Below are 20,655 nucleotides of genomic sequence, written 5' to 3'. Positions count from 1 at the left end.
CAGCTTAGCAGTATTAGAAGCATGTTGGACCACTCCACTGTCTCCGGACTTGGTAAAGTTCATTTGTTTGATCCATCTCTTTTGCAGCTTTTGAAATCACATGCACCCTCTTCGGGGTGCATGTGATTTGCACCAGTGAACTAACATCAATGGCGTCTTTCATGTAAAGCTCTGTCCTGTCATTGTCCGTTGTGCTTAAACTGTTGCCTCCAGTGTCATCTCTGCCTGAAAATGATGCCAGCACCAAAACAATCCTCCTCTCTGCTCTGCTTCCAGCTTTTCAGGACATATTCAGCTTTTGATCTTTGGAGATTATGAAAGTCCCGTTAGGGGCTAACGCACCTGTGAGACTTTGTCAGGTTCTCGTGTTCTGCACAACACTGAAAGGAGAAGGTTGAAAATGGGGGGAAGGAAGGTTGTTTGATTGTTGCTCTGAACTTTAGAGGCCTGTGGTCCAAGGGCAGGGAGTGTTGCACCAAGGTCAGCACCGAGATAGTCACACATGCACAGAGAGTCCTTCTATACCAGTCGGACTAACGGAGTCCATCCACTGATTTATCATTCATAGACTGGAAGAACTGATTGAAGCAGAGAATTTTGCCATGTCCCTCTGTCATCAGGATTTGTGCTCCTCCTCAGTCAAATTCCATATGACCCTAGGGCAGGAAAAGGTGAAATATTTTTTATTAGGAAATGTTTTCCTCCTGGTCTGGATGTCACATCACATCTCTATCATTTAACTCAACTGGTTGATCATCCTCTAACACATGGCCTGGTCCCTCTGCCGTCTTCTTCATGTGCACAGTCTGCGTTTAATCAGTTTTTGATGCCTTGCCTTTTGTCTTTGATGGTTCTCATCATGTGGTGTTCACAAAATGAGTGCTGAATACTGCGAGCTGGTTCTCTGCAGTACAACCAAGGCGACTGTTGTTGAGGTTTGGCACTGTATACATAAAACTGAATTTAATTCATGTGTATGAAACGACACTGATGGGTCAAAAACAGAGCACACATCGGTTTATCACCACATGACTATATCTGAACTTAAACTGTCTGGTCTTAATCGGATCAGATAATTCCTGATAGAGATCCAAATTTCCCTACAGTTGAGTGGTCAAAGGAGCTTCTTCAGTTCCTTAGAACTGAAGAAGCTCCTTAGACTACGATGACCTGGATGACTGAGAACCTTCACAGACCTACAGTTGAGTAATTGAACTTTGAATGAATTAAATTGTACTCACAAAAAATCTAATCTAAAACCAGAAATGATGGCATCATGCCACACCTGGTCCAATATTCCTCATGTAAATGTAGGATTCATACATTTCTGAAAACATTACTGGAGCCAACAGTGCATGCGCCATTTTGATTATTCTAAAAGATTAAAAATACCTAAATGTATAAATCTGGTGTCTTCACTGATTAAAAACAGGGTAAATTTCAGGTACATCAGTATTTTTGCACATTGAACAAATAATAAGTGTTAGCTGCAGCACATCTGTGTGCTGTGAGCTCAGACTTTTCGTCAACACGTTTGTCCCCAAGCAGAGTTCAACACCTTCATTTGCTGTAGTGTAATCTTAAAAATGCCCCTTTGAGAACACAAAATTACTCTTTTATTTAAGCTCATATTATCTGTGACATGATAAGGTTTGTCCTACTGACCTCAGCCTAAAGACGCATGTAAATGAGTTTGGTGTTGTATCAGCATTTTGTTGTGTCCATCTCCTCAGGGGGCAGCAAAGTCGCTGCATTTATCTTATAAGAAGTGTTTGTTGCTGCTTGCCAGCCGCTCATTTGGTCTAATTATTCTCCGCTCGGAATAATCACTGCTGGAAAATCGTGACTCACAGCTCAGCAACATGTCAGCACGCTGTGTGTGTTTATCTACAAATGAATTCCTTTTACGGTGCAGCACATTCACATGCTGTCAGAGCAGCACTATATGATGATGATGATGATGATGTGCATTAGTTTACCTGCTGAGATCATCTCTCAGTGATCCTTCATCCTCAGGTGAGGTAGTGCAGTGGCCTCAGGTGATGTGAGGTTCAGCTCAGTAGTCCGTCGTGCAGCGATCACACTGTTGAATCCTTTCTGGGTGGAAATCTGTCTGCATGCAACTCCAGAGAGAGAGCGAGGGACTCGTAAGACCACAGCCCTGCCTCCCCCTCTCTCTGCGCTCTGCTTCGCTTCTTCTGTCAGCCTGTCTCCGTTTCCACCTCTAGTAGCCCATCCCACTCATCCACTGCTCCCGCCCCCTCCATCACCCCCCACCATCAAACCATCTTTTCCTGCTCTTTTTTTTCTTTTTGCTCTTTTGCGCTTAACTAATTGGGTTTACAAAGCAGACGTTCTCCTAATGTTTTTCCCGCTCTCATGCTTTGTTTCTTCCTGTACTGTATATGTGTTTTGAGCTGCTTGTAATAAGTTTCCAGCATGCAGGAGTCATTGTTTGTTTCCCTTTTCTTCTGCACCATCTCCCCATAAGTTTGTTTGCCCTCATTAAAGCAGTGGCCATGACGATACCAACGACAGCATCTTTCCTGTCAGGACTTTGGCCACTCCTCCGGTGTTTGTGTTTGCAAAGCACCTGCCCGATGCTGCATGCTTAATTGTCCCGATCTGGCTACCATTCAAGTAGCTGCGGTGTTGCCCTTATTGCTCGCCGTGCGTATCTGCGGCGTAGCTCGCGAATGCACTAATTAGAGCTACTTGTCATTGGCATGGCAACAACAGCGCCACCAGACAAAGCCAACCCCGACACGTTGGATCAGAATTCAGATCAGGACCGTGTCTGTTTTGTGTAGGGTGAACATGATTTTTCACTACATCTGGCTGCTGCTCTTCATCTGTTTATTCAAGAAATGTAACAGGGATGATGGTCTCTGCAGTCCACCTGTTCTCAGCCACATCAGGTGTTTAGCAGGAGAGAGATGGCCGACCCCGGGGTTATGAAGAGGAACTGAATACAGGCTTTTTCTCTGATGACAATTTACATGAAATGTGAGAGAAAACAATGGAAGGAGACCGAACACAAACATTTCTGCTCAGTTTAAACTCTTATGCTGCTCTAAGCACGGCAGAGCTCATAAATGTAGTGACACGTCGTCTCCACTATTTCAAACAGACGTGCACATTGAAAGCAAAAGTGTGTTTTCAGGAATACACAACCAACTTTGTGTGACAAATGCCATATTAACAGACACTGACGTTAGGCTTCAGAGGGAGAGTCTCATTTTTATTGCCAAGAGTCCAAGCTTCACACATTTGGTTTACAAATAATGCCGGTGCACAAATACTTCACACACAAATCCAACAGTCATCCCTGAACAACTTCAGAGCTCGCTCCATCTTTGAAACTGCAGAGGAAGCAGGTAAGCACTAAATAACATCCAAACATCCTAGTTTTGTGTGAAAACAAGAATATTTTGATGAGTATAGAGGTATATCTTTGAACTGTCTCCCCATCTCGCTCATCCTCATGAACACCCCCAGTTGCTTTTTTATTATTATTATTATTATTATTGTTAAGAACAGCTTTTTATCTTGTGTGTTTATATGAGAACACCCACCAGCCAAATATACGGTTCTTTAAGTGCAAACCTATTCAGATTAATTTCACGGGTAATGAATTTCTTTGGTTTTATTATGTATTTATTTGAAATGCTTAGGATGTATGAGGGAGAGCTAATACCCAAAGATTAGAGATCATTGACATTGTGCCTTTAAGCAAATGGACAAACAGAAGGACTAGTTGTGATAGCCTTGAGCTCAGCAGCTGCACAGTCTCTGTGCTTCTTTACGTGCTGTGTTTACAAAGATGTTTCAGGCATTCTTCTTCTTGAAAGCTAAAAATAAAACTTCCTGCAGAGCTGTCTGCTTTGTGTTACAACACATCTCCCCTTTTATCAACAAAGTATTTGTCAGAGAATCTTTCTAAGTTCAGCTTGAAGAAAGTCATTTTGTCTCCTGTTTTTGTTTGGTATGTTTGACGTTTCACAGTAACAAATGGATCCATTTCTCAGTTTTATTTCTATTTCAATGCTTCCCTTTGTCTTTTAGTGCAGATGTGAGCTGACCTGATAAAGGTTTCTTTTATTCGATCTTGTTTGTTTGCTTATCAGGAGGACCATGAGTATGGGCTCATAAAAACTTTGCTAATTAGCTGAAACATCTGCATAGAAACGGATTATTTCAGCTTGAAATTTAAAGGTTCTCTAGCATATCAAGACTCTCTCTCCACACCGTTACATATGTAACGGTGTGGAGAGAGAGTCTCTCACTAAGAGAACCGAGGTTACACTGTAACCGTACGTTCTCAGTCAGAAGGTCATCGTGGTCTAAGGAGCTTGGAAAGAAAAGGGTCTGGACTTCTTTAAGGTTCCTGAAGACGTTTCATCATCACCTTCTCAGATGGGAGGTGAAGCATCTCATGAAATTAAAGCCCCTTTGAAACTGAGAAGTTTGAGGTGTGTTTCAAAGCTGCTGTGATTACCGAGCGTCCAGTATATGACACTTGGTCATAACAGCGTGATGTTTGACATTCACCCAGTGCCATTTCTGGTGTGTATGAGAAACACTGTAAAGCGAGAGGCATATTTCAGTGGTCTCTCCTGACACACTTGCACATCTAACCAAATAGTCTCTGTGGCTGACGCGTGGGTCCAGAGCAAAATCAAACTATATTTAATGTCATTTAAGGATTTGGCAGCTTTGACAGGGAGGTATTAATGAATTTTTTGGGAATGATAACGAGTCAGAGGAGCTCTGTGTGGCCAAACAGAAGCCAGGTACTGCTGCAATGTGGTCTGGGAAACGCTACGTTTCCATGAAGCGCGTAATACTGCTCTCATTGTTCTGCCTCTGGGTGACCGTGTTCTTATGTTCCCTTTGAACTGCAGCAGCTCCAGCTCTGCAGCCCTGTTGTCTCCTCTATGGTTCCTCTAGGTCTTATTCCATTCAGTATCACTGGTCTACTCCATGCATCACTTGGTCCTGTGTGTAAACAATGCAAATAGTTGTGTGCTTTAAAAAAATCCCACAGATCCCAGGCCATTTGTGCGTTACTGAAGATCCACATGACTCTTGTTTTCTGCAAAGGTCATCTAAGCAAGTGTAACACTGTCCCATTAGAGTGGCTACTGTAGTGGTTGACACATCCACCTAACAAGCCAAAGATCCCAGGTTCTTTTCTGGGTGGAGATGGGAATCATAATGGGATTGCATCAGGGACGGCATCTGGTGTAAAACCACTCAAATATGCGGAAGTAACCGCAGTGAAGGCTCATTGGGTGTAGTTGGGCCTGCCATGCGTGGTGTGATAGAGTAGCTCTTACTGTTATCTCTTTGTTCTCTATTTCATATGCTGAATGAATTCACCACGTGTGTACAAAAGTCAAATTTTTCCTTTTGGGTCTAGCACATCATGGCCTGCATTATCTGTGCATATTTAGACACAAGTCAGAAAAGACCCAGTTTCATTGTTAAACACAAACCTAGAAGGAGGCAAAGAGACATGGAGCTCATCTGTTTCATCACGGAAACCATCGCACTGGGTCTGAGGCTTCAAACAGATCGGTTTGACTCGAAGGTGGCTCCTGTCCAACTCCCTCGTCCTCTGTGCCTCATCCTGCCACCTGCCTGTAAACACTGTCTGTCTCTCTCTCTCTCTCTCTCTCTCTCTAGACAAATAGCATCTCTGAAATGGGTTGTTATCAGTCCCCGTCACTCTTTCCGCCTCTCTTCTCATATTCAACAGCTGATGTCCTTTTATTTTTCTGTCCTCTCGATCTATCAAAACATAGCCGTGTACTGGAAACATCCATCTGTCACAGGGGGGAGGAGCCTATCCCAGCAAGTCCAACATTGCATTCAAAAAAATAAATAGAGACCGTTTCTAAATGGAAAGATTGTTTGTATGCTTGTGTGCTCCGTATGGGACTGTGCGGGATCAACAGTCAGATACTTTGTGTCTGTTTTAAATTGCAGATTCTGACTCATGTTGATGGTAAAGTTCAGGCTTTGCTCTTTAATAACTTTTGACAGATCCACGTTCAATATTCTCCTGTGTGCTTTCTCCAGACTATCTGTCGCAGGGTGTGGATCTGAGTGGCATCGAGGTGATCGAGAACGACTTGCTGTTGATCAGCAGAGCCAGGCTCGAGGTGGAGAACCAGGCCAAGCGGTTGCTGGAGCAAGGAATGGAAATCCAGGTAGAAAATTTCCGTTCTTTTGTTTTCTACCTGTACTGCGCTGTCTGAGACCCGGTGTGCTGCCTGAGATTTAAGTCTCCTAAGGGAGAATGTCAGTGACTTATCAGGCTGAGAGACCAGTCGGTCTTCACCTGGCAACCACTAACTGGTTGTGGCTATTCTGAAACCAGTTGGCAAATGGTTTCTGGAGGTCGCTGGCAGTCACAGTGAGAGCTGTACCGTGTTTCCATGTGACGGCTTTTAGATGCTGCTGTTGTGAGTAGCGTGCATGTTAGAGTGTGACATACTTCTCACCAAGCAGCAGTGAAAATGTTAAACACAAAATAGCATCGTACGTTTGTGATCCTTTAAAAACAGCAGTTATGGGAGAGGTTATACATTTTTTTTGCAATATTTGATAATGAAACATCTACGAAAGAAGAGTTCATTTATGGTGATAAAGAAATAACAACATTAGAGCTATTTCATGTTTAGGTGTGTGAACCCAAAGAGATGCTGAGGAGTGTCTGCAGCTGCTGACAGAGTGGAGATTAGTAGGAGACTGTGACTGTAAGGTTCCTGTGAACGTCTATGTCTGCATCGAGACAATAAGCCGTTCCTCCAGAAATAGAAAACCACACACACCCACACACACACACACACACACACACACACACACACACACACACCTCTGTCCCCCTGGTGTATTCCACCCACAGGAGAAGTATTTTTATCCTGACCACTGCTGTGTGTGTGTGTGTACACATATGAAAAACGCACACATCACACATACTGTATGTACTGTATGGACACACAGTGACAGCTTCTTACACAGTTGCTTGTTGTGAATGTTATGTAGGCTTGGACGTGCTGGCTGGGCTGTGTGGGAGATTCACCTCAGTCCTCTGATTTTTGCTAGCAGATACCCTGTAGCCCATCTGGTGAGTGGGAGCTCCACTGACCCACGTAAAAAAACACAACAACAAAAAAACCCACACTGCTCTTCTTTATCTAAAAAAAACAAACAGTGGCTAAAGTCTATAATGTTAATATTATGGGTAACTCTGTTTTCATGAACATCACTGAAGAGCGCTGTTAGGGTTCGTCTGATGTCCTGTCAGACTCTAACGTTAAGGTTTCTAAATGTAAACGTAGCACCGTTGGTGCTTTCACTGTTTCATAGGAACACAGATTAGCTTAGAAATCATCGGCTTAGCTTGCTCTCTCTTCATCACCGCTGACTGCTGCAGTATCCGCATCACTGCCGACACTGCACCGACTGTCTGCCAGTGTCCGACTTCACTCTACCTTTCCTAGCGCATAGGACCCAGAGATACTCCACTGCTCCTGTGGGGCAGCTGCCCATTCCTGAATTGGAACTCAGCCCTTTCTGACTCTAAGGTGCTAACTCTCATTTTTGCAACTTCACACCATTGGCTGCAAACCAGAGAAAACTGCCTGATAAAACCACAAAGATAAAATCGTCACCGACGGGGAAACCCTGCAGCTGCTGACTGCTTCTAGAAATGCTGTCTGTGATTGTTAACCCAGCTCTCAGGATGGTTCTTGGTTTGACATACAGCATAGAAACTAAACATGTCACAGTATTCCTTGAAAACCCTCTTTTCCCTGATCATTAATAATATTTAATTTAAATGTATAATAATGGATAACACAGCAGTTGGGAGTACATTTCATTACAGTAGATGTCCCTAACTGTGACTAAATAAAGACACATAATTCCTTCTCTGTTATCTTCTTCGGTACCATGTGCCGACGCACTACTTTCAAAGAGGTCGGTTACCTTCTGAATACTTTTACTGCATATGACTCTGAATACTGTGACTCCTCTGAGAAAGAAACCTTGGCTCCCTGGTATAACTCTCAGATGCCCGCCCATCCCTGAGTCTGGCTCTTCTGGAGGTTTCTTCCTATTAAAAGGAAGTTTTTCCTTCCCACTGTCACCAAGTGCTTGCTGATAGGGGGCTGTCTGTTTCTTGGGGTTTTCTCTGTATTATTGTGGGGTCATTAAATTACAGTATAACACGCCTTGAGGTGACTGTTGTAATTTAGCACTATATAAATAAAACTGAAGTGAAATGAATTGAATTGATTGCTACAGGGACCAATTGGCCAATAATAATGGTTTTTAGAGACCTGGTCCTTCTGAAACACCCCCAACAGGAATCCCTGAGGGACGTAGCTGAGTGCTTTCTAGAAGTCAATCAATCAATCAATCAAAATTTATTTATATAGCACATTTTTAAGACTGAAGTACACCAAAGTGCTTTCCAGTAAAATCGCAGTACAAATAAAATCACAATAAAATATAAATTACAAATATATAAAATATAAGATAATTACAAGTCCACAACACTCATCTAGATTGGCTGAGCAAACGCCTTGAATAGCTTCAAGAGGATAACGAGCTTGAAACTGTCCCATGGCCAGAAAGAAAACCCCATTGTTGTTCTGGCTCTGTGGCTCTTCTAACAGCCCGACTCCCCCCCCAACAATGGTCCCTAGTGGGTAACGACCAACACCCCAGTCAACATGACTGAAGTCACAATTTGTCCTTTCAGGAGTAAGTTGATATATAATGTCAGTCTGTGTTAAGTACACTGATTGCTATCAGGACAGGTTAGCTTAGCTTACCATAAAGACTGGAAATACAGGAGAGCAGCTAGCCAGGTTTGTTCAGACTTACCAACTCCTCAACATCTCTGACGAACATGTTTGAAGAAATTAAAAAATGACTAGGATGTTTCTTAATGAACAGCAGCCAGTACTTCTGTAGTATTTCTGGTTGTTTCCTGGCAACGTTGTTGTGACGACAAGACTGTGGCAAGTTTACCCCCTGGCACATTTCATGAGAGAGACGTGGCACTCATATAATCCTGAAGAGATTGTGCTGCCCTACAGAGGCGATCGACATCCATGAATGCACACAGTAGAGGCCGAGGACAGTTTCCGCTTTATGTAGCAGTCATATTAACTTGCTACGTTGTATCTAAGTGCTTCTGATGTTTTCTTTGATTACTGTGTCCATAATGGGAATTAGCATGGCACGTGCTTGGAGATTAGACGGGATACCGATTCATTCAACACTCGAGCACTGAGTCACAGACTCACAACGCGTGTCTGTGTGTGAGTGTGCTTGTTTGCAGGGCGGGGATTTATCAAGTGTTACAGTAGATATGCCTAACAAAGACGCTAACAAAGCTAAGAAGTGTAATGCAGGTCAAGTTAGCCAAACATTTTTAGCGACCTTATTAATGCTATCAGAAAGGCTTTTATAGAAGATAACTGACACTGACAAAAACAATAATGTTACTTTTCTCTCCATCAAATGTTTTTTGTTCTTGTGTGAATTAAGCTAAATCTAAATGAATGTAGCAGTGGACCTGCAGCTGCTTCGTTCTGTGAGATTAAGCTGCTGATATCGACGCCTCATTCATTTTCACCCCCCCCCCCCCTCTTTCTTTTGATAATCAGAACCCAACCCAGGTTGGCACAGCCCTTCAGGTCTTCTATAATCTGGGTAATCTCAGAGAAACCATCAGCCATGTGGTTGGGGGTTACCAGACCACCATACAGGACAACATCACTAGTGCTCTTGACATCAAAGGCCTGACACAGCCAGCTAACCCCAGAGGTAAGCCTGAAGAAGACTGTGCTTCAGAAAGGTTTGCCCACTGAGTGCATTGTTCTAATTTGTAATGATCAAACAGAAGAACATTTAATAATTGGATCTATTTCATGAGTTGGTTTGAAAAACAGTGGTGTGAACAAGTGTTTACCCCCTTTGTCGCACATAAATGTTTCAGATCAATTTGAATATTGGACAAAGATAATACAAGTAAACACAAAATGCAGTTTCTAAATGAAGGTGTTTGTGATGCAGACTGCTTCTGCCAACATTTGTGAAAGAATGGGTCACTTGGTGAATTCCAGATTGGTACTGTAATGGGATGCCACCTATTGTGATATTTCCTTACTACCAAATATTCCATAGTCAGCTGTTAGCGGTATTCCAACAAAGTGACTGGGAATGACAGGACCTCTGCTGTGTACAGTCACAGAGCGGGGTCAGCGGATGCTGAGGCGCATCGCGCACAGAGGTCCCAACTTTCTGCAGAGTTAGTCGCTATAGACCTCCAAACTTCATGGGGCCTTCAGATTAACTCGGTGTGTACAGAGCTTCAGAAGCTGTTTGGATCCAAGCATTACATCACCAAAGCGATGTGTTGGAAGCAGTGGTGTGGCGAAGCTATGGAGTGACGAGTTGCGCTTCTCCACATGGACCAGTCTGGGTTTGGCAGCTGCCAGGAGAATGATGCTTGTCTCACTGCGCTGTGCCAAGTTTGTGGGAGGGGGTTACAGTCTGACCTCACCAATGTGCTGCTAAGATGGCCAGAAATTCCCACAAACACCACAGACACACTTCCAAACCTCATGGAAAGCAGGTAGAGTCGAAGCTTTTGTAACTGCAAAGGGCACATTGTACTAAACTCTGTGGTTTAAGAATGTTGCTCATGTGTTTGATGGCAAATGAGCAAATACTTATCTCGGTCCTCTGTGCCACTGAACTCCACAAGACTATTAAAAACTGTATGTCAGTATTATTCCATTACTGAAACTAGTCCCCAGCGTATATACTGCAGTATTTCACACTAAATTTGTTAAAATCTGCAATCTTTATGAGACTATATTTGTAAGAAATCGTCGACACATGTTGAGTAAACCTGGAGAAAATCTAATTAGGAAGCTGCTTTGTTGGTGGAAATGATTTGTGGTTGATGTTCCTCTAGGCGCTCCTGGCAGAGCAGTGCTACCAACACCAGGCAACACAGCTGCTTTCCGTGCTGGTCTGTGGACCAACCTGGAGAAACTGATGGACCAGATATGTGCTGCATCCAGACAAGTACATATACATATACACACTGAAGCCCGAGCGTTAAATAAAACAGCACAGCTGCCAGCGTGGCTGATGAATTAAGTACGAGGCCATCTTTGTTGTGTGTCGTTTCAGGTGCAGCACCTGCAGAAAGTCCTGATGAAGAAGAGAGACCCCGTCACTCACGTGTGCTTCATTGATGAGATCATCAAGGTGGGTGAGCTATACTGCTACTCTGGTGTTTCATTAGTGAAACCCAGTAATAATACTCAAGCAAAAGTCACATGCAGAATAACCAGGAGACTTTACATGTCAGTTGGTCCAAATGGAAATAAAATACTTGCTGCAGACCTCAGTAAATTATATTTTTATAATTACTTTCAGTATTCTGTTCCCCTGGTGTCCCACTCGCAAAGGAAGCACGAGTCCCAAAGAGGTGTTTAAAAAACCGGGACAATGTTCAAATTTGAGATCAAGCCCATTTGATTTGTTTATACAGTGTTGAGAGAAAGAGTTTGGCCCCGTCCTGATGTTTGTCACACTTAAATGTTTCAGATCAAACTGTAAATGTTAGACAAAGATAACACACAAAATGCAGTTTCTAAATGAAGGTGATTATTATTAAGGTGAAAAATCTGCACGTGTAAAAGTGATGGCCCCCTGGTGGGCCCCCTCAGCGTCTGCAATAACTGGCAGTGAGTCTTTACAGCTCTGTGGAGGAATCTGGGTCCACTCATATTTGCAGAATTGTTGTAATTCAGCCACATTGGAGGGTTTTTGAGCATCAACCGTGTTTTTAAGGTCCTGCACCAGCGTCTCAGTTGGATTCAACTCAGGATTTGACCAGTCTTCATTTGGTTTTTCTTAAGCCAATCAGAGGACGACTCACTGCTGTGGTTTGGATCATTGTTGCAGAACACAAGCGTGCTTCAGCTTGAGGTCACAATCAGATGTTGGGACACTTTCCTTCAGGATGTTTTGGTCGACGGCAGAATTCATGGCTCCATTTTCCCAGAGGTGTAAAGTAACAGAGTACAAATACTTTTGGTCAGGCTGGTCCTATTTAAGGTATCTGTTGATTGAGAACAGGTGTGGCAGTAATCAGGCCTGTGTGTGGCTGAAGAAATCAAACTGTGACACACCACAGTTAATTCATTTTATAACCGGGGGGCCATGCAGGTTTAATAATAATCACCTTCATTTAGAAGCTGCATTATGTGTTTATTGGTGTTATCTTTGTCTAACATTTACATTTGTTTGATCATCTGAAACATTCAAGTGTGACAAACATCAGTACGGGTGCAAACACGTTCTCACACAGCGGCCAGCAGCACGAGTTCGTTTGCCTGCCTCCACAGAAACCGAGTTGTAGAAATGAAAGCAGGAGAATGTTACTATGGAAACAAAGCTCTCACCAATTACCCAGAGATGGAGGTGTGAGTTTGGGACCTAATGACATGTCTAAATGCAAGTCTCCTCAGCAGTGCAGCAGCACCATCAGCTTCACTGTTATGGACACAAGTATACATGTAAGAATGGACTGGCTGTCAGCAGCTCTGAAAGCATTACATGAAAATATGTTGAAGGTACAGTCAAAGTTCTGAACACTAATTCAGACATGTAAATGTGACAGAATCAGCTGTAAATTATTATGAGGAAGATGTTATTTTGCATCATGTACTCAGGAGTGTAGCTGAATAACACCTCGCTGATTCTGAAGTGGTTGTTACATTTCTGGGGCTTTTTCATGCACAGTTACACACAATTATGCAAAAACCTGTTTGTTCTTCCACGTTACAGGAGCGCTTGTTTTCCCCTCCATCACAGTTTTTCATGTGATAATAGTAAACTCACCACACGCCCATTCTACTTACAGAGAAAATCTCTGTGTGACAAACATGTGGCTGACCTGAACAACTGAGCTGATGAAACTCTGTTTAGTTCTCCACACTTGGTCAGTGTCATTCACCTAAAATCATAATAATATATTAATAATCATATGTCAGTAATATATGAAGTTACTGTAACTACGAGTGGATTCTGCAATAGAGAATGCAACAGCCAGATATGAACCCACTCCCAGAGATGAGCCAGTCCTTGCCAGTACTCTTTACCAGCCCTGTAACCTTTTGCCGTGTCTTTTCATTTCCAAACCACAGTGTTAAAACTCTGGCTGTAAAAATCAGATGATAAGTTCAGGATCCTGTAAGCAGGAGATGAACAGACACCAGCAATCAGCCACTCACAGTCAAGCCTGAATTTTCACGGTAAATAAAACACAGACCGGTTCTTTGTACTCTACCTGAACACTAAAAGGGCTTTACATACAATATTCACACCCACTCATACAAGGACTGTGCTTTCTAAATAACATTCACATACATTGGATTTACAGCTTGGAAACTTGGAGCATATCCACCAACCCAGAGTTAACAAAGTGTTGCTTTGGCAAAATAAGCATGAACTGTAAAACTTGTCTGTACTGCCAAGATTGTCCTCACTGAGCACTGAGCAGGCTCTATCCATGAATGGCTCTACGTTACTGAGAAGCAGATTAAATCCTTATTTTTGTGACGGATTGTGACGCTAATACTGGAACGCATTAAGTTATTATGGATCTGGATCTTTCAGAGAGTGACTTTTGTCCTGTCTGCCTCCCCTCATACCCAGCTGACCCTCCCTCCTCTGGTTACGCTGAAGGGAGTTTTTCCTCCCCACTTTCATCAAGTTCTTGCTCATAAAAGCAGTGGGGGCTCTTTAGCTTACAATATAATGCATTTTGAGGTCACTGTTGTTATAAATAAAACTTAATTCAATTTGAAGAAAACTGAATTGAAACTTGTCTCTAAATTCCAACTTCAAAGTAACTTTGGTTTCTGTATTTCTAATTAACAAACAAAGACAGATGTGCAGACAGTGGGGAAAGTGGGAGGTCAGAGGCATGCCCAACAGACCTGCAGCATGCTTCTCTAATAGAGCACTGAGAACAATACACAGGAACATGCCCGGTTCCATGAAATAATTAAAGCACTTTCCACAATCAGGTTACCGTATGTGTGTTGATGTGTGTATGTGTCTGCAAGTTCATGTTTCATACGAGTTTTGATTGTAGTTCCTGTGTGTCGATGCAGGTGTGAGTTTAACCCGTCAAACGTGGGAAAGTGTCACACAGAGATTTTCTCTGTGAGTAGAATGGGCGTGTGGTGGGTTTACTGTTATCACATGAAAAACTGTGATGGAGGGGAAACAAGCGCTCCTGTAACGTGGAAAAAAAAGGTTTTTGTAGGGCGCTGGTTAATCAGGGCGACGTGGTCGAGTGTCAGATAATCAGTATTCCTTTGTTTTACCAACAGGATAGTCAACCTGATATCCTCTACACCTTCTGGAACAATATAACTACGACGCTCAGTGAAGAGTTTCATAAAGCGACTGAAGGTAAGGCTGTTTATTCTCCCGTTTTCACTCCTGTGCACCAACGTCTGTCATGATTTTTCTTTTCACACAGATTCAAACAGAGTTTGTTCCACTTGTCGAGCTGTTGTGTAAGAAAGTAAATGTTCTGTGTTGTGCATATGTAACAGAAGCATCGCCATGTCCCAGAGCGCGCTGTGCTTCGGGTGAGCTCAGTCCCAAACCTGCAGACACATCCTGTTTTCTGTGTTTACATACAATCCAGATGTCATAGGGAGAACACTGGACAGGTTACCCATCTGTCACAGGGCTGACGCGGAGAGACACTCGAATATTCACACCTGTGGTCTGTTCATGCATGTTTTTGGACTGTGGGAGGAAACCAGAGTATGCAGAGAGAACATGCAGACTGCATACAGAAACACCTCAGTATGCTCTGAACCGTAGGACTTTCGTGCTGTGAAGCCACAGTGCTAACAACAATACTAAATAAATCCATTCTCGTGCTCGGTGAGGAAGCCGGACATGCAAACACCATACCAGCGTGCTTCCTTTTAGAAATACTCCAAGTTCTTTATGTCTGTAACAAAGTTAAATGATGACCATTATTTCTACATTCAAATCATTTGTTGTAATAATATTTATTTTGTCATTTTCCATTAGTAGATCTATTTTCGTTCCCAGTTGAAATTTCACGCAAAACACTTGAAATTGACAGAATAGACACTCTCAAATCAAATCAAATCAAATCAAATCACTTTTATTGTCACATCACATGTGCAGGCACACTGGCACAGCACATGCGAGTGAAATTCTTGTGTGCGAGCCCCACAAGCAACAGAGATGTGCAAACACAACAACACAAACGAGCAAAATACAAGAATGGCCAACCTGAAACTAATAAATATATGTACAATATATAATAGTGTATGCATTTCTGGATGTGTATACTAAATATTTTCCTACGTGTGTGTGTGTGTGTGTGTGTGTGTGTACACATTTTTACAAATTAAATAGTAAAAAAAAAAAAAAAAAAAAATAATAATAATAATAATAATAATAATAAAATATATAAAATATACAGAGTTGAATATGTGCAAAACAAGTGGCATTTATATACAGTGTGGAGTGCATAATGTTGAAGTTCCAGTAGTGAAGCTGAGGTGTCTATGACGTGTTCAGCAGTCTGATGGCCTGGTGGAAGAAGCTGTCTCTCAGTCTGCTGGTACGGGACCGGATGCTGCAGAACCTCCTTCCTGATGGAAGCAGTCTGAACAGTTTATGGCTGGGGTGACTGGAGTCCTTGATGATCCTCCCCGCTTTCCTCAGGCACCGCTTCCTGTAGATGTCTTGGAGGGAGGGAAGCTCACCTCCAATTATCCGTTCAGAGCACCGCACTACTCGCTGGAGAGCTTTGCAGTTGTAGGCGGTGCTGTTGCCATACCAGGTGGTGATGCATCCAGTGAGGATGCTCTCAATGGCACAGTGATAGAAGGTCCTGAGGATGCGGGGGCTCATGCCGAATCTTTTCAGTCTCCTGAGAAAGAAGAGGCGCTGCTGCGCCTTCTTCACTGTTTTGTTTGTGTGTACTGACCACGTAAGATCCTCAGCCAGATGTACTCCAAGGAACCGGAAGCTGCTCACTCTCTCCACAGCAGCGCCGTTGATGGTGATGGGGGTGTGTACTTCTCTGCACCTCCTGAAGTCCACTATCAACTCCTTTGTCTTTGCGACGTTGAGGGTGAGATGGTTGTCTTGACACCAGTGGGTCAGGGCGCTGACCTCCTCCCTGTAAGCCGTCTCATCACTGTTGGTGATAAGACCCACCACTGTAGTGTCGTCCGCAAACTTCACAATGATGTTGGAGCTGTTAGTGGCTGTGCAGTCGTAGGTGTAGAGTGAGTACAGGAGAGGGCTCAGTACACACCCCTGTGGAGCACCAGTGTTCAGTGTGATGGGGGATGAGGTGATGCTGCCCAGTCTGACCACCTGGCGTCTGTCAGACAGGAAGCTAAGGATCCAGCTGCAGAGGGAGCTGCTCAGTCCTAGATCCTGCAGTTTCCTGTCCAGCTTCGAGGGAACGATGGTATTGAATGCTGAGCTGTAATCTACAAACAGCATCCTCACATACGTGTCTCTCTTCTCCAGGTGTGACAGGGCAGTGTGTAGTGTCAGGGCTATGGCATCATCAGTGGACCTGTTGTGGCGGTATGCTAACTGTAGAGGGTCCAGTGAGTCGGGTAGTGCAGAGCAGATGAAGTCCCTGACCAGCTTCTCGAAGCATTTGCTTACGATGGGGGTCAGGGCTACAGGTCGCCAGTCGTTCAATGAGGAGATGGTGGAGGATTTGGGTACAGGGACGATGGTGGCCATTTTGAAGCAGGCTGGGACTACAGACAGAGAGAGGGAAAGGTTGAAGATGTGCGTGAACACTCCAGCCAGCTGAGCCGCGCATGACCTGAGGACGCGGCCGGGAATCCCGTCCGGACCAGTAGCTTTGCGTGCGTTCACCTTCCTGAAGCACTTCCGCACATCCTCCTCAGACACAGTGTGCGCACTGACGTCATCCGCGGTGCGCACACTGTCCGGTCTCATGGTGTTCGCTGCGTCGAATCTAGCGTAGAATACGTTTAGATCCTCACACAGAGAGGCCGTGGTCTGCGGTGTGCTGGTTTTCCCTCTAAAGTCTGTGATCGTGTTTAGTCCCTGCCACATACTCCAAGGGTTGTCAAACTGTTGCTCCACCCTGTCCCTGTACTCACCTGTACTCACGTTTGGCTGCAATCTTTTGGTCTATTTATATAAAAATGTCTGCATGTAAAACCAGACATTACCGGCTTTAGCCTTTCCCCTGTCCTGCAGAGAGCCGTGTGGATTCTCTGAGCCTTTGCCCTTGAAGACCTTCACAGAGAGTTAAACCTCTCCCTACAGGGTTTACACTCAGTTCCACAGGACTCTCGATGCTGTGGGGCTATCTTGGCTGGACAGTGAATCTGGATTGGCAGGCTTCCCCTTTTAAAGAAGTATACAAGTCTACTGGAGAATTTGTTTTGTGGGATGTGACTGAGTGTCCTGATGCGGGTTATCTCAGAACATAGTGTTGGACTCACTGTTTCAGCTATTTGGTCCCTGTACGTGTCCCTTTGTTGGGCAGCCATTGCAAACTGCACTGGTGTTGGTGTGTGACATGCTGTGAGTGAACATTAGCACATAACCCTGTAATGATGCACACACATGAGATGCTGTTTCTGATTTCACAAACAGCTTACAAATTGTCTTTGAGATGCAGTTAGTTGATGACAGTTGTGGCCAAAAGCTGTGGGCAGAAACCAAAAGAATGAAACGGTGTCTGGAAGCAGCAGAAATGAGCTTCAGGGATTTGGGTCGTGCCTCAGAGACAGGAGAAGGAGTTTGATCATTCAAAGCTCAAAACAGATCTGCTGCACCTCCACAGCCGTTTGAGGTGGTTTGCGGATGTGGCTAGGATCCCGATTGGACGCTTCTTAGTTTAGGTGTTTCAGGATTGGCCTGCAGGGGGACAGACCTGGGGCATGCTGCAGAGATGGGTCAGTGTGGCTGGTTTGGAAACACCTCTGTGTCTGCCTGGAAGAGCTGGAGGAGGGAGTCAGGGGGAGGGTATCTGAGCATCTGTACTGAGTTTGCTGACCTCAGTCTAGTCTGTCAGCAGATGGTGGTGGATGGAATCAGGTTTTTTGTTTGGCTAAGAAAATGAGCATTTGGAAATGTGGCGTGGTTTTTGGGGTTGCTGGGCCTCGTGTCTAACTGCAAAGTTTTAAACACACATAAGAACCAACAAAAAAAAATTCAGTAATAACTTTGTCAGTATTGATTATTGATTACAGTATTGACCATTTTCAGTGTTTCTGGTGAGTAGAATCATCTGGAACAAGTTTAAAATGTTTGAAGGTTTTGGTTTAACTCAGTAATCATCCCTCAGGTGTTCTTCATCTTATCAGACTCTGTAAACTACAGGTGTCCAGCCCCAGGCCTCGAGGGCCGGTGTCCTGCAGGTTTTAGATGTGTCCTTGATCCAACACAGCTGATTTAAATGGCTAAATGACCTCCTCAACATGTCTTGTAGTTCTCCAGAGGCCTGGTAATGAACTAATCATTTGATTCAGGTGTGCTGACCCAGGGTGAGATCCTGCAGGACACCGGCCCTCGAAGCCTGGAGTTGGGCACCCCTGCTGTACCGGTGATGAATCGACAAAAGCAGCCCCTCAAAAAAACAAAGAAATAAATAAATTTTAAAAAGTAAATAATTTTGACGCAATTATTCTCTCGCTGTCACATGGAGGCGTTGGGTGGCGAGTGAGAACAGGAGAGGTGGATTTGGCTGCTCGCTAACATTTCACTGTCATGGCCTCTGTGTTGTGTGTGTGAGTGTGTGTGTGTGTGTGAGTGTGTGTTGTGAAATCTGTTTATGTTGTCCTAGTAAGGCTACCATGAGGGCAGCCACTAGAGGTCGCTAGGAGACCGGTGGTATATGTGTTTTTCCAGAAATTGATGTAGCGACGTACACTGCTGCTACAATTCAATAAAAGTGGTTCGTGCTTGAGAACCCTGCGTCTTATTGCCTCCGAACTATTCTTGAGCTCTCAGCGAAGGCGGTCGCACTTTCTCCTCTCCTCCTCACCCTTATCTTCCCTGCTTCGCCTCTATGTCCTTGTCTTGTCTTGTGTGAATTTACTTTCCCTGGAACAGTCTCCCACTGTCGTTCTCTAAACCTAAAAGAGAATTATGGATTTGATCAACTGGTCTCTGAGTGCTATTGACACCCTTTTCTCAACGAGAAGTCGGGGCTCGGGAGAGCCTGAGTGCCCTGGAGGGACTTTCCCTGCCGGTTACACGATGGACGGGTGGCAGAACTGGAGGACCGTGTGCCTGGCGGGACTGTCGATCGAGGACGCTGAAGATATCTACCTATTCGGAACCATGATAACAGCGTTCATGCTGATCGGCGTTGGCTTAGCCCTGGTTTATCAGAGAAATAAGAAAGCGGAACCGGCTGTTCAAACCCCCACAAGGCTGCCCGCTGGATTCGAAGCGACGGGACGAGGTGCGACCTCTCACAACGAACGTAATATGGTCAACACCTTGCAGACGCTTACAGCTGCTGTGAAGGCTCAAAACAACACCATTGAGCGTATGAGGGGAAACATCAGAGAGAGGCCTGCTCAAAATGAGACCCTTGAGCGACAGTTGGAAAACATCGCGGAACGGATCACTGCAGTTGTGAGGTCTCAGAATCAAAAGACTGACAACACCACGGAACAGAAGTTTGATACCATCATGGGGAGGCTCGCAGCTCTTCAACGGGAGATCGAGAGACCAGCCTCGGAGTGCTAGAATTCGAGCTGCTCACAAAGGAGAAATCAACAATATTCAACATTTGGACACCACGGCTCCAGCTGCAGGCCCAAGGCTGGAGCCCACCAAAACAACTCCCTGATAACGACTGTGTGATGACTATTCTTCCCGCCCCATGAAGGACACCTGGATTGGCTGGAGGACTGTTTACTTAGCCTGATAGGCCAAAGGACACTGTCTCAGCTAAACTATGGACACGCACACACACACACTTACACTGATAAGCACTCACTCATCCCCCTCCCTTTCCAACGCCTTCGATGCTTGTGCCCTACCGGGGATGATAGCAGTCAACTGGACCAGCACAGATGCTGCAGGACCGGATGCGCTGTCTACGCCGGCTCTCTCTTACCCTTTACCCGCCCTGTTGCTTGTCTCGTGTTTCTATGGTGTATTGATAGTCATGTGCTTTTGTGCTGAGGTGTTTTTTCTTTTATCAAACTGTTCTCCCACTAGGAGCTCAGTCTGAGTGGAGTTTTTTTTCTCCTCCTCTTACCTCATGTAGTGTATTTTCGTTGTTTTTTTCCTATCAGCCTACCTTCTGACATGTCTGCCCAATGTGATGTTTGTGTAAAGTTGGTCAGAAGGTTCCTTTGTGAGTGCGCATGCGCCATTAGCGTGCTGCCTGCTGTAACCCCTAATTTCCCTCGGGATGAATAAAGTATTCTGATTCTGATTCTGACATGGTGTCAGAATTGAGGACTTCACGCCGAGTTACACGAAGAAATGGCTAAATTTGGACCTCCGGAGCCGTTCGACTTT

General features: G+C 44.4%; 2 protein-coding genes across 2 annotated transcripts in view; both read left to right on the top strand.

Annotated features, from left to right (window-relative positions):
* cog5 (component of oligomeric golgi complex 5) overlaps positions 1–20,655 on the top strand; it is an 84,639-nt gene that overhangs the window by 48,260 nt on the left and 15,724 nt on the right. Inside the window, exons 7-11 of the mRNA XM_085376837.1 lie at positions 6,085–6,215; positions 9,690–9,849; positions 11,006–11,118; positions 11,227–11,304; positions 14,445–14,526. Of these exons, the coding sequence (XP_085232963.1) occupies positions 6,085–6,215; positions 9,690–9,849; positions 11,006–11,118; positions 11,227–11,304; positions 14,445–14,526 (564 nt within the window). The remainder of the gene's footprint in view (positions 1–6,084; positions 6,216–9,689; positions 9,850–11,005; positions 11,119–11,226; positions 11,305–14,444; positions 14,527–20,655) is intronic.
* LOC146615525 (uncharacterized) lies at positions 19,264–20,465 on the top strand. The gene has a single exon (XM_085376444.1). It carries the CDS (start codon positions 19,264–19,266, stop codon positions 19,870–19,872), a length of 609 nt encoding a protein of 202 aa, XP_085232570.1. The 3' UTR covers positions 19,873–20,465.

Source organism: Diplotaxodon limnothrissa, linkage group LG17 (assembly GCF_057381915.1).
Source record: "Diplotaxodon limnothrissa isolate DT_005_m linkage group LG17, D_limnothrissa_male_GT1.1, whole genome shotgun sequence".
Taxonomy (NCBI): Eukaryota; Metazoa; Chordata; class Actinopteri; order Cichliformes; family Cichlidae; genus Diplotaxodon; species Diplotaxodon limnothrissa.
The sequence above is the reverse complement of the archived record's forward strand: the minus strand, read 5'-3'. Positions and strand labels throughout refer to the sequence as shown.

Excerpts from the sequence above, each read along its gene's own strand:
- LOC146615525 (XM_085376444.1), top strand. The coding sequence starts at position 19,264 with ATGGATTTGATCAACTGGTCTCTGAGTGCTATTGACACCCTTTTCTCA.